We start from the raw sequence: 11,500 nt of genomic DNA on the forward strand, positions 1-11,500 counted from the left end.
CCTTGCACCCACTTCAGAGCACAATGAATGCAGAACAAGTGCTGCATAAATACTAGACAGCCATGCTCAGCACATTTCTAGTTTCTTATCTTCTGCAGTAATTATCAACAAGGAAGACATACAGCCTGCCAAAAGAAAGTATTTTTATGAGCCAACCTAGTAGGGTGGCTGCACATTATCACAAATTAAATGTGCGAATTTTCAAGGAATACAAGTTGCTGCTACTTCCAACGTAATATAGTCTTGCCTAGTTCTGAATATCATAAGCTATGCTTTCAACGGTGGTCCAAAACTATGTTGGTAATTATATTTACTGTAATTAAATCCATTGTATATGGATTTTCTACAATCTTCCATGGCATTGGCCCTCCTGTAAAAACAATGTACACCCCTGATCTAAAGCAAGTAGATTTTGGCAACATAAACAACATGCAACCAGACTGGCTGTGATGGATCGACCAATCACCACAAGAAAGATATGACACTAGCAAAATCATACAAGATAATCAATTATATTTTTCACCATGGGTGGATTTTAATATGCTGCTACAAAAAAAATATACAACAGCAAAAAATACCATGGGGCTTATCAATGACCTAGTCAAACATATGGCCTACGTTCACAGACCGGACTTGTTGGGGTATGGATGCATCACTGCCGTTCCTACTGGTTGGGTACATGTCCACAAACGTGAACATCAGTAAGTACTACGCTAATAATGTTGCATCAGATCAGCTGGGGGCATAGAAATCGAAGATTTCATACGTCAAGAAGGAGAGCCCTAACCCATTTAAAAGTCACACCAGGCATTTTATCATCAAGAACAGTATAGTGCATTTCACCATGAAATCGCATTCCTGGGGTGTATTACAGCATATCGGGCAATGGCACATGTACATATTTGTTACTCAAGGATACAAACATCAACATCCTCCTTTCGAGTATACTGTTGGATGCCAAATTAAATGCAAACGATGGTTGCAGCTAATTTGATTTTCTGAGTTCATCAACTTGTTTACCTAAATATGGGGCAGGAAAGAAAATAGCCAAAAGAGAGACAACGTTCGGGTTTCTCATTCTGTAATACTCATCCGCCAGCAAGCCTTCATTCTGAGCTGTGACTCAAGAGGTAAAACCATGCAGTGGAAAACTACAAGATTCAGCAACAGTATTTCCCCCATTTCAGACCAGTGCGAACGAATGGCCTAGAAATGAATTCATGCTTACCTTTCATGAAAGTAGAATACAACAAGTAAAACCTGGGAAACTTCCGTTCAAGAAACCGCTGGTATTTCTCATTGACATATTTAGCTTTTGCAGCAATGGCAGAGAACAGGCTCCTGGATCTTGTGCTGGTTGAGAATCGGCATGAACGATGGTTGTTGAGCAGACATGACTGAAGGCTGTGGAGCAAAAACACAGGGTTGGTATTTAAACTAGAAAGAGGATTGTCAACAGAATGTCAGCTCTAAGGAGGCCGAACGGAAGCTTTGTTGGGTAATAAAGTTTGTTTTCATACTTTTTGTAAAATGAGAACTTGTGAAGACAAGGTTGGAATACAAATGATTACCGAAAACCCAGTGCATTAAAAAAAACCTCTAAACTCTCTCTTCAGTTTGGTAGGAGGGTAGCCTCGAGGAAAATGAACTCCCTTGGGGTACTTTTGTTTTCAATACCAAGTCAACATTCTTTACATATCAGTCCCTGCGCATGGTCTGACCACCACTTAATCAGCGGCCAATTTCCATCCACAAAGCATACAGCCCACCCCTGAGTGGAAAGTCCTGCGGAGCTGGGGGGAAATCAGAGTTGAAGACCTGACTAACACCGTACACAAATCAACCTCCCCGATCCCACCTTGGGGCGACCCCGATGCAGCTAGCATCACTCTGTCCTCCAGGCTGAAGCAGGCCATAGACATTGTAGCCCCTGCACGCAGAGTGCGAATCAGGGATAAGGGCAAAGGGACACCATGGTTCAACGACACCCTAATAGACTTGAAACAAACGCTATGCCAGCGGGAGAGAGCCTGGCGTAAAGCCTACGAACCAGACACCCGCGTAGAATACCTCTCCACGCTTGCCGCTTACAAAAAAGCAATCATAGCTAGGAAAGCTGAATTTTACGAACTCAGGATCGCCACCGCAGACGACACACAAAAGGAAACCTTTCGTGTGCTCTCAGAATTAGGACAAACTCAGGCACCAAAGCCCTCCCCAAGTCTGGAAGATTTGAATAAATTTCAGGTTTTCGTTCTTGAGAAGGTCAAGGACCTACTCAACGTTATCGCCGCCACCCCCACTGTTCCCTGCCTCTTGATGCCCGAGCCACAGCCTCCTCCTACACTCAACCCCTCACCACCTTCCCCACTATGACCAGCGACTCCCTGTCCCCTTTAATGGAGCGGGTCAAGTCTGGCTCACCCGCGGACCCCTGCCCGCCAAGGGTTTTCAAGATGTCCCTACCTGGGATCGAAACTGAGGTGCTGTCACTCCTCAATCAATCACTGACACTTGGCCACGTCCCTGCCAACTTCAAGGAAGCCCGGGTCATCCCACTTCTTAAGAAATCAGGGGCGGATGTGATGAACCATAAAAACTACAGGCCTATCTCCCAACTTCCCTTCCTGGCGAAAGTGCTGGAACAGCATGTGCTAAAAACCCTCTCCCACCATCTAGAAGCGAACAATCTCCTACAACACAACCAGGCCGGACTCAGGGCCCATCACAGCACAGAAACGGCCATGCTAGCAGTGTTAGATGATCTCAGGCTTCGGGCCGACAAAAAGAAGCTGTGTGCCCTGGTCCTGCTGGACTTGTCCGCAGCGTTCGACACTGTCAATCACAGCATACTCCTGTCATGAATCTCCAAACTAGGATCCAGGGCACAACCCTGAGGTGGTTCACATCCTTCCTCAGTGGCCGTTCGCAGAAAGTCCAACTGTCAAATCACGCGTCCGACCCAGGTCCACTCTCCTGTAGGGTTCCACAGGGCTCGGCGCTGTCTCCCCTTCTTTTCAACGCCTATTTACAACCCCTGAGAGCCGCACTGAACCTCATGGATTGCCAGATCTACAACTATGCAGACGACACCCAAATCATCATCCAAATTGATAGCTCATCTGTCTCCCACGCCAAAATGCAAAACATACTTAAATTCACTGCCAATTGGATGACGCCCAACTCCCTCAAAATCAACCCTGATAAAACCGAGATTTTGTCCGTCACCACCGACTCCAATGCTTGGAGCGACCTCTTCTGGCCCCAGGACTTGGGCACGAACCCAGAACCAGCAGTGGTTGTAAAGAGCTTAGGGATAAAGATTGATGCCAAACTCACGATGACCCAGCAAGTGTCCGCTGTGGTGGGTACATGTGTAGGCCTCATGAGACTACTGCGTAAACTGGGCCCCCTCCTTACCTTCTCTACTCTTAGACTAGCCGTGTCGGCCATGATAGTGTCACGTATTGACTATGGAAACGCCCTATAAATCGGCCTCCCGGAAAAATCATTAACTAGACTTCAGGTCATTATGAATGACGCAGCCAGGCTGATCTTCAGGCTCCCCAGGAAAAGCCACGCTACCCCCCTCCTACGCCAGCTGCATTGGCTACCCGTCAAGCAGAGAGCCAAAATCAAGGGCCTCTGCATTGCACACAAAGCCATCTATGGCCATGCCCCCACCTACATTAAAGACCGCCTAAACCTCTATACCCCTAACCAGACCCTACGATCCTCAGAGGCATGCCTACTGGCATGTCCCTGCTTCAGCCTCACCACCATGGGAGGAAGAGCTTTGTCTAACTCGATCCCCCCACTCTGGAACAAAATGCAAGAGAATCTCCGCAAGGAGCAGGCCATTCGCCCCTTTAGGAAAAGGTTATAAACTATCCTCTTCTCTGAAGCATGGGGGCTCTCCCTAATCTAAAATCACCCCCTGGCCGGACGCTCCTCTCACTCTTGGCAGCACTTAGAGACCTGACGGTGATAATGCGCTCTACAAATTTGAATCACAATCACTAGTACAGGATTCTTCTTTAGGTATTAGGAAATTTGGAAGCATTAGTTAGCAGGTGAGATCTTAGGAGCGGCAGGGCTTTGAGGGCATTACGGAATGTTGGCAGTGAGAAGACTTACAAGTTACAACTGAAGGAAAGTAGGGGAGAGTCAAAATGTTTCAGTACCAGAGGTCGAAAAGTGTGAATACTCTGAACCGAAAAGCGACAGAAAGGGATTTCAAGACACTGAATAGGTGCTGTAATACACGCCCTAGAGATTTATATGAGATGTATCTGGTGAGCACCAGAGTGGGACTGTGCCATGCATTGCTGTTAAATCTACCATATGGAGTTTGTACAGAGCTCTGTATTTAACAAGCAGCCATTCAGCCTGATGCTGGTATTGCAATTAGGTGTGCGAAGAGGAATGTTGGAAAAAGGGCTTGGTGGCAAAGTAAAACTTTGCCAGAGGGAGTAGGTATAGACCACTGGGCTGTTCCTGTATTTTACCTTGCTCATCCTCATGGCGATAAGCTATTTATTGGTCTGAGTAGGAATGTATGTTGAATAGCAGAAACTTAGAAGTGGCTTCTCTAATGGAGTTCAATGACTACAGTTGCATCTTGTTAAAAGTTTCTCCTATATGTCTTTCTACCTGCTGAGCATGGGAAGAGCAAGTCAATGAGAATAGCATGAGACTGGGCTGGAAGATGGGGAACCAGGAAGTGAAGAGAGAGACTACTTCTGTTTTGGAGGTGCTAAGCATAAAGGTTTTAGCGGATGGCAATTTGTCACCGAAGCCTAAAGTTGAGAGGAAAAAGATAAATAGGATAAAACAATTTGGGTGAGAGTAATACCAAGGAGCAGAGAGCTCAGGATGAAGCCTTGGCCTGAGAACACTTACAGACAGGAGAGAAGGTGTGGATGAAATGAGCACCAACAAAGCCAATACGCATCGCCTCTGAAAGGCTGGTGCTAATCTTTTAGCTACGTCAAAGCGTGGTTCTGATGCTGAACAGAATCGGGAAAACAAACAAAATGGCCAGATACAGTGTGAGAATGTATATGCACGTCTGTCGCCATGGATGCAGACATATATGGTATGGGGCGGTGTGGTGGCTTCTTTATCCTTTGCTGATGCTAAATATCACTGGCAAAAAGAAGTTAAATGTTGATGCTGTCACCACAAATGAGTATATGTGTCACGACGTTGCAGTGGCCTTTTTTTGTTTTAATTTACTGACCCAGGATGGCACAACCCCCTCTTGGAGCAGTAAATTAAAAAAATATGCATTATGGAGAAAGGAATAAACCGAAAGCACCTGCTTGGGGCTCTTTCAACCTCCCCTACCCCCTAAAAAAAGAAAGACAAAAGGGACAGCAAAGGGAGAAAATGCAGTTCGTGAAGGGGGCCAACTCAACTTCACTGGGAAACTACAGTCAGCAGGGAGTATTGGGGGGAACAATGGAGAACCTGATGTTGCAGGGTTAGAGGAAAAATGTGTATTTAAAAAAGCTGAGTGGGAACGGAAGGGGTAGCAATAAATGAGCTGGAGGCAAGCAATAGGGAGTGTAGTGTGCTGGTGACAGGGATGTGAGGGTGGAAGCAGCACAGAGAAGAGATAGCAAAAAAACACATGCACTCTTATGGCGGGCTAAATAAATTGAAGAAGATAGTCCTCAATTGTAAGCTGAGAAATTATACAAGTCAACAAATCAAAAGGATGGTAAGGAAGCTATGCTCCATAGGGCAGGAAAAACACAAGAAGAGGAAAGAAAGCCACTGAATACGAAGCAAGCAAATGAGATTGCCAGGGATGCCTACCAATAATAACAAATGGGCAGACACAAAATTGTTTGAAATAGCACTCTTAAAAAAATTGAAAACTAAGGCAGTTTGTAGGTTACACACTTAAAAATGAGTAGTGGCTATGTAAATAGTAAATGTACCAATGAACAGCAAAGATTGCCCGACATAGAGAGAGGTGCAACTTGCATAGTATGCTAATGTAAATTTTGTAAGCTAGAGAATAAGGTAAAGGAGCGGTGACAGTGATAGAGTTGATGAAATTGGAAACAGATTGGTGACAAGGAGATAGTGAAATTAATTAAACGAAACAAAGCTTTGACAAAATGTTGGTATATTATAGGTCAGATAAATACACACGTGAAATGAATAGGAAATACTATAAGTGAGTGAAAAATTAAATTCAAGAAAAGGGAGCAAGTCATTATTCTGAAGATGAGGTGGTCATTTCTTGTTTAGATTGTCAAATGGTGTCTGAGCAATGTGAAGAGAACATTATGAATTAGGTGTCAACAAAGGGCTACTGTCTGGAAACCACCAAGGGCATACTGAAGCAGACGTGTGCATAATAGTAGTCTTTAAGAGAGTTTGATTGAAGTATATGCAAAAAGACAGCATGTTAATGGTAGGTATAAGGGAGGGGTTATTTTAGGGCAAAGCATAGTTTAAGTGATCATCACAGTAGTTCTGTGGCAACACTGTATAGGAGTGGTCGACAGAAGATATTTGTAACACAAGGCTTTGTGGGGGTGGGGGGTTAAAACTTTACTAAGGGCATTTGGAAAGAGTCACTGGATGAATACATGTACCCTAAAATGTATAGCCCAATCAGCAACTACTTACACACATTTGTAACAAACATTTAACGTTTCCCAGGTCCATGCATGAACAGCTTCTCTAGTCAAGGTTTTTGCCTTCCTTTCCAGGATTTGAAGTTCTATGTAGCCCTTGATAAAAATCTGGATAGACTACAAGTACTAGAACCAAGTCATTGATTGGATCAGCTACTCACGCATAAAAATGGAAATGCTGTAATCTAAAGTTTTGATAAAATAAATTGCATTGCTATGAACCAAGACTAAACTATAGATCAACCTTCAAAGTCATTATCTATCCCAGATCTCACTTACATACTCAACTCCCTCAAAGCTTCTTCTTATGAAGATGTTTTACAATCGTTCTTCAGCAAAACTCTCTCTGGGGATACTCCTTTATCCCCTACTTACCACTGTCAATGCATCCTTTACTTAAGGCATCTTCCTAGAAGCTCTCAAGTTAGGCCAAATCCTTCCACTCCTAAAGAAATCTACACTAGACCCGGATGACCTCGTCATCTACTGCCATGTCACTCACCTATCATTCATCTGCAAGATCACTGAAAAAGTAGTCTATGTTCAACTCCAAGACCATAACAATGCGAACCACGACCTGAAAGACTACTAGTTTGACATCAGATCATACTGCATCATGGTGCCTGCTACGTTACGCATCTTAGACGATGCCCTTTGGGAACAGAAGAAGATGACCCTTGCCTGATATTGCTGGACTTCTAAGCTTCCTTCAACACTGTAAGCCATCTCCCACCTCATACGCACCAAGGAGTCTTTAATAAGAATCACCAGCAATATCCTTCTCTGGTTTTCCTCCTACCTTTCCAATCGAATTCAGTTTTTATAAATGGACATTTCCATACGGATTCCTGTCTTCAACCTCTACTTGGTGCTCTACTCACAGATAACAGTATCAAGATTCACCAGTATGCGAGGACACACAATATACTAAAAAGTCTCTTCAGCTTCAGACATCCAATGCCTCAAATACTACTTGCGCATCATCAAGACCTGGATGTCCAGGAAGCTCGGCCCAACCAATACAACATTCCTGGTGTTTGCCAAGAACAACAAATAAGATAATAGTACAAACATTGCTCAATAACATGAACCTTTACAACTTTAAACCACAACTTTCACCAAATGCAAAATCACTTGGAGTCACCCCCTCAAGACACCAACCTCTCCTTTAATGTACATATTGCAAAGCAAAATAAAAAAAAGATCTAACTAAATTCAAACCGTTTCTTCCAGAAAGCGACATCAGAACTGCTGTTCAAGCCCCGTACTCTTGAATCTGGATGGTTGTAATGCCCTATTCCATGGCCTTCCAGACTCCACAGTGGCAACCCTTCATCCTGATGGAACTCCATTAACTCCCCTTGGTGACCCGCATCAGCTTGAAAACTAGTTGCATTATTTACAAAGCTGTCACAAACAGCAACACAAATATGGGAGGGATACCCTTCTAAAAAGAAATGACAGGGTCAAATACCAATTAAAACAAGAAAGGATCCCTGTTGTGTCTCACACTCTCACTGTCAGCACCATGTACTATTATATGCTTTATGTTTCTAAAGAGCATTCACATTTCACATTCATGCACTATCTTGACAATGAACACTGTTTAATGTAGAAATGTCTAGTTTATTCAATATTATTACGCCTTGCATACCTCTCATATTAAAAAAAATACTGTATATATTTAATTAATATAATACTATATTATTCTAAAAATATTCATACTATGTGCACAATATCATCACAAAAGTATCTCAATATACTATAACACAGATTTCCTATTAGAAACGGAATTGCTCCGATCTATATAGTCACAGAAATAACAATGACCATATTTTCACAAAGAATACAAATTTCATCACAAGTTGTAGACACAGCGTTTCGGTTGTATTAAGTTGGTTCACCCCACCTTCTTCTGGGCATAATATGTTTAATTATGATCAAAAGGAGGGACGCGGAGCCAAGTTTGTTAGGTCCTGCTCGTAGGCCCCAATGGAATAGTAGATAAGGAATGAGCAGTTCCTAGGGGTGCTGTCTAGGAAAGGGGGAAGGGGGGGAAGGGAAAGCACAGGTGTTTCTTCGAAATGCCCTCACACACCCCAAGGGATGTCATGCTTCATCATATGGGCATTTGCCCCTCGTCTGGCCGGCGCAGCAATGCCTGACGGGCTCCCGAAACCGGGGCTCTTTGTCGGGGATCTTTTGAAGAAGCCGTATGGGTGCGTGTAGGTGTGAGGGCGGGTTGGTGCACTAGGGGTGAGATGGATAAAAAAGGTTATAAGAGCAGTCCTACCAATTACAGTTTTAATTCAAAACCGCACCCATACGGCTTCTTCAAAAGATCCCCGACAAAGAGCCCCGGTTTCGGGAGCCCGTCAGGCATTGCAGCGCCGGCCAGACGAGGGGCAAATGCCCATATGATGAAGCATGACATCCCTTGGGGTGTGTGAGGGCATTTCGAAGAAACACCTGTGCTTTCCCTTCCCCCCCTTCCCCCTGTCCTAGACAGCACCCCTAGGAACTGCTCATTCCTTATCTACCATAATATGTTTAAAGCATATGTATAGCTTAAAACCATAGGACTTGTCCTATACCTCTTTCCCCTTCATTATGTTTATGACTCACGTTATGTCGGAATCTAGCCAGTTTTATCCTCTAGGTGTGGTACCGATCTTTTTGTATTCCATTATAAGTTTAATAACAGTCCCTGTTATTTTAGCGGGATGTTACTCTCCCTCTCTCTTCTGCTCGCTTATCGTTGGGTCAAACCTATTAGTTTATCCATATTGGAATACAATGGAGGTTCAGTTCTCTTTTTTGCCCTTATTCTTTCTATTTAAGGAGGAACCTCCCTTTAATCTTCTAATCTGTTCTCTTCTCGATAATACGAGGGGCTCCTAATAGCAACCTCCCTTGCGTTCTTCTATTGCATAGCTCCATCGCCAAGGAAGAGAGTGAGACACAAAAGGGATCCTTTCCTGTTTTAATCACAAATAGCACACTTGCTTATCTTGAAAACTCAGTCTCTCATGGTTCTCAGCACACCGGATGCCAGTACACCATCAGACTACACACTAAGAAGTGTAAAAATGAAAAAACAAGGCCACAGACCTTTTCCTTCTATTTTACAAAGAGCTGGAACATTCCTGTATTCACCAGCATGGCTCCAATTAGGAAATCGTTGAAAGCTCACTTCTTTAAAGCACACTAAATTACAATACATTAACCATCCACAACCTAGCTTCCTCTACACCCTCTACTATTACTTGTTAACTTTATGCTTGTCTTTGTCTATATATGGCAGTATGCTCCCTTTAGGCTAGGTTGGTGCTACAGAAATACCATGTACATACAATCTCACCAAGCTTTAGGTCAGGTCTTAAAAGTTGGGGGGGGGGCGTACTGAAATTGATCTCAAAGGGGGAATGAAACAAGGCAAAATCCAAGGAGAACATCATGCTGATGACAATTCAGTGTTTTTAGTTTTTTTTTTTTTAATTGAGTGGCAGTGAGCCGCTCTGTAATGGGCCTTTTGTAAAGTTTTTTTGACACTCATGTCCTGGCTGGAAGTAGGTGTCAAAGGGGTGGGGCATCCAAATAACCCACAAAGTCGCACCCCTATTTCCGGTAAGAAACACATTGGTGATAGTTTTAGACTTTAAGGAGACCAGGCTACCCATAGCTGTTCTCATTCTTGTATTTCTTAAAAGGGGTGGCTGAACATAACTACAATGTGTGAACCATTAGATATGTTTAGTGACGCCAACTTTATATTTATTTATTTTGGAGTTTTATATAGCGCTTACAAGACCCAAAAGGTATCGGAGCACTTTACAGCAGCATAACATGAATAGAAACAAAGACATTAGAGCAGCATAACATAAGTAGAAACATAGACAATAGACTACATCTACTAGTATCTAGAGTACTGGAAGTCACATAGATGGAGGTCATTGGCCAGATGCAAAGATTATAGTATAATGTTTGTCAACGGGGGTATAGCATGGCATTAAAATGTTTGAAGGCCATTACATTAGGATGCCAAAAGAAAAACAGTAATCTCAGTGATCCGTAGTCATTTGGTAACCAAACTTTGGATCGGTGGTGAAATTCGGAGAGATTCTTGCACTATTTGGCAGTATACTTTCGGTCCAACCTCAACGGGCTTCTAATGGTACAGACACAAATAAATACCTTGGAATTATAATATGTTATTGAGCAATCTGCTGATCAAAAAATCTATTTTGTTTGGCGCACGTGTTGTTAATGTTTCCACTACTGTGCATATATCTGCCGTTCTCTAATCCGCCTAGCAACCTCCGCTCCCTATGCCTTCCGCACTGCAGTGTCCCTGGGCTCACCTGAGGCCACCTCTCCCCGCCCCACTGCCCAGCAGCAAAAACCGGGAGCAACGGTGCCACCCGGTCACGACCGCCATTTTACAGGAAGAAGAGCGGTCGGCAAGGTGACGGGGGCAAAGGTCACCCGCTGTCAACCGCTGTCTGCCTCTTCCTCTAGGGCAAGGAGCATCTGAGGTGTCCCACGAGCGCCACTGGAAAGGAATCTCTTTTGCAGCAACTTCATACACTAGAACTCAATCGACGACACCGGCCATCTTGGATGGACACGAGCGCCACTGGAAAGGAAGCTCTATTGCAGCCACTTCATACACTAGAACTCAATCGATGGATGTTCAACAATTTATGTACTACCACATTCATTGCCATAATATAAAAATGAGCAGGTTAAACTTATGTCAATTTACCTTTCATAGCTGAAAGCCTATTAATTATTTATAAAATGCTGCTATTGTATTTTTTTTTAAAAGGGGATTTTAATTAGAA

General features: G+C 43.5%; 1 protein-coding gene across 1 annotated transcript in view; it reads right to left on the reverse strand.

Moving 5' to 3' along the window:
* The window catches only part of LETMD1 (LETM1 domain containing 1), a 38,083-nt gene extending 26,789 nt beyond the window's left edge, over nucleotides 1-11,294 (reverse strand). Inside the window, exons 1-2 of the mRNA XM_085600791.1 lie at nucleotides 11,018-11,294; nucleotides 1,229-1,404 (exon numbers count right to left, since the gene is read on the reverse strand). Of these exons, the coding sequence (XP_085456917.1) occupies nucleotides 1,229-1,404; nucleotides 11,018-11,094 (253 nt within the window). The 5' untranslated portion in view covers nucleotides 11,095-11,294. The remainder of the gene's footprint in view (nucleotides 1-1,228; nucleotides 1,405-11,017) is intronic.
* Between the last annotated feature and the right edge of the window lie 206 nt (nucleotides 11,295-11,500).

This window comes from Triturus cristatus, chromosome 4_2, assembly GCF_964204655.1.
Source record: "Triturus cristatus chromosome 4_2, aTriCri1.1, whole genome shotgun sequence".
Classification (NCBI taxonomy): Eukaryota; Metazoa; Chordata; class Amphibia; order Caudata; family Salamandridae; genus Triturus; species Triturus cristatus.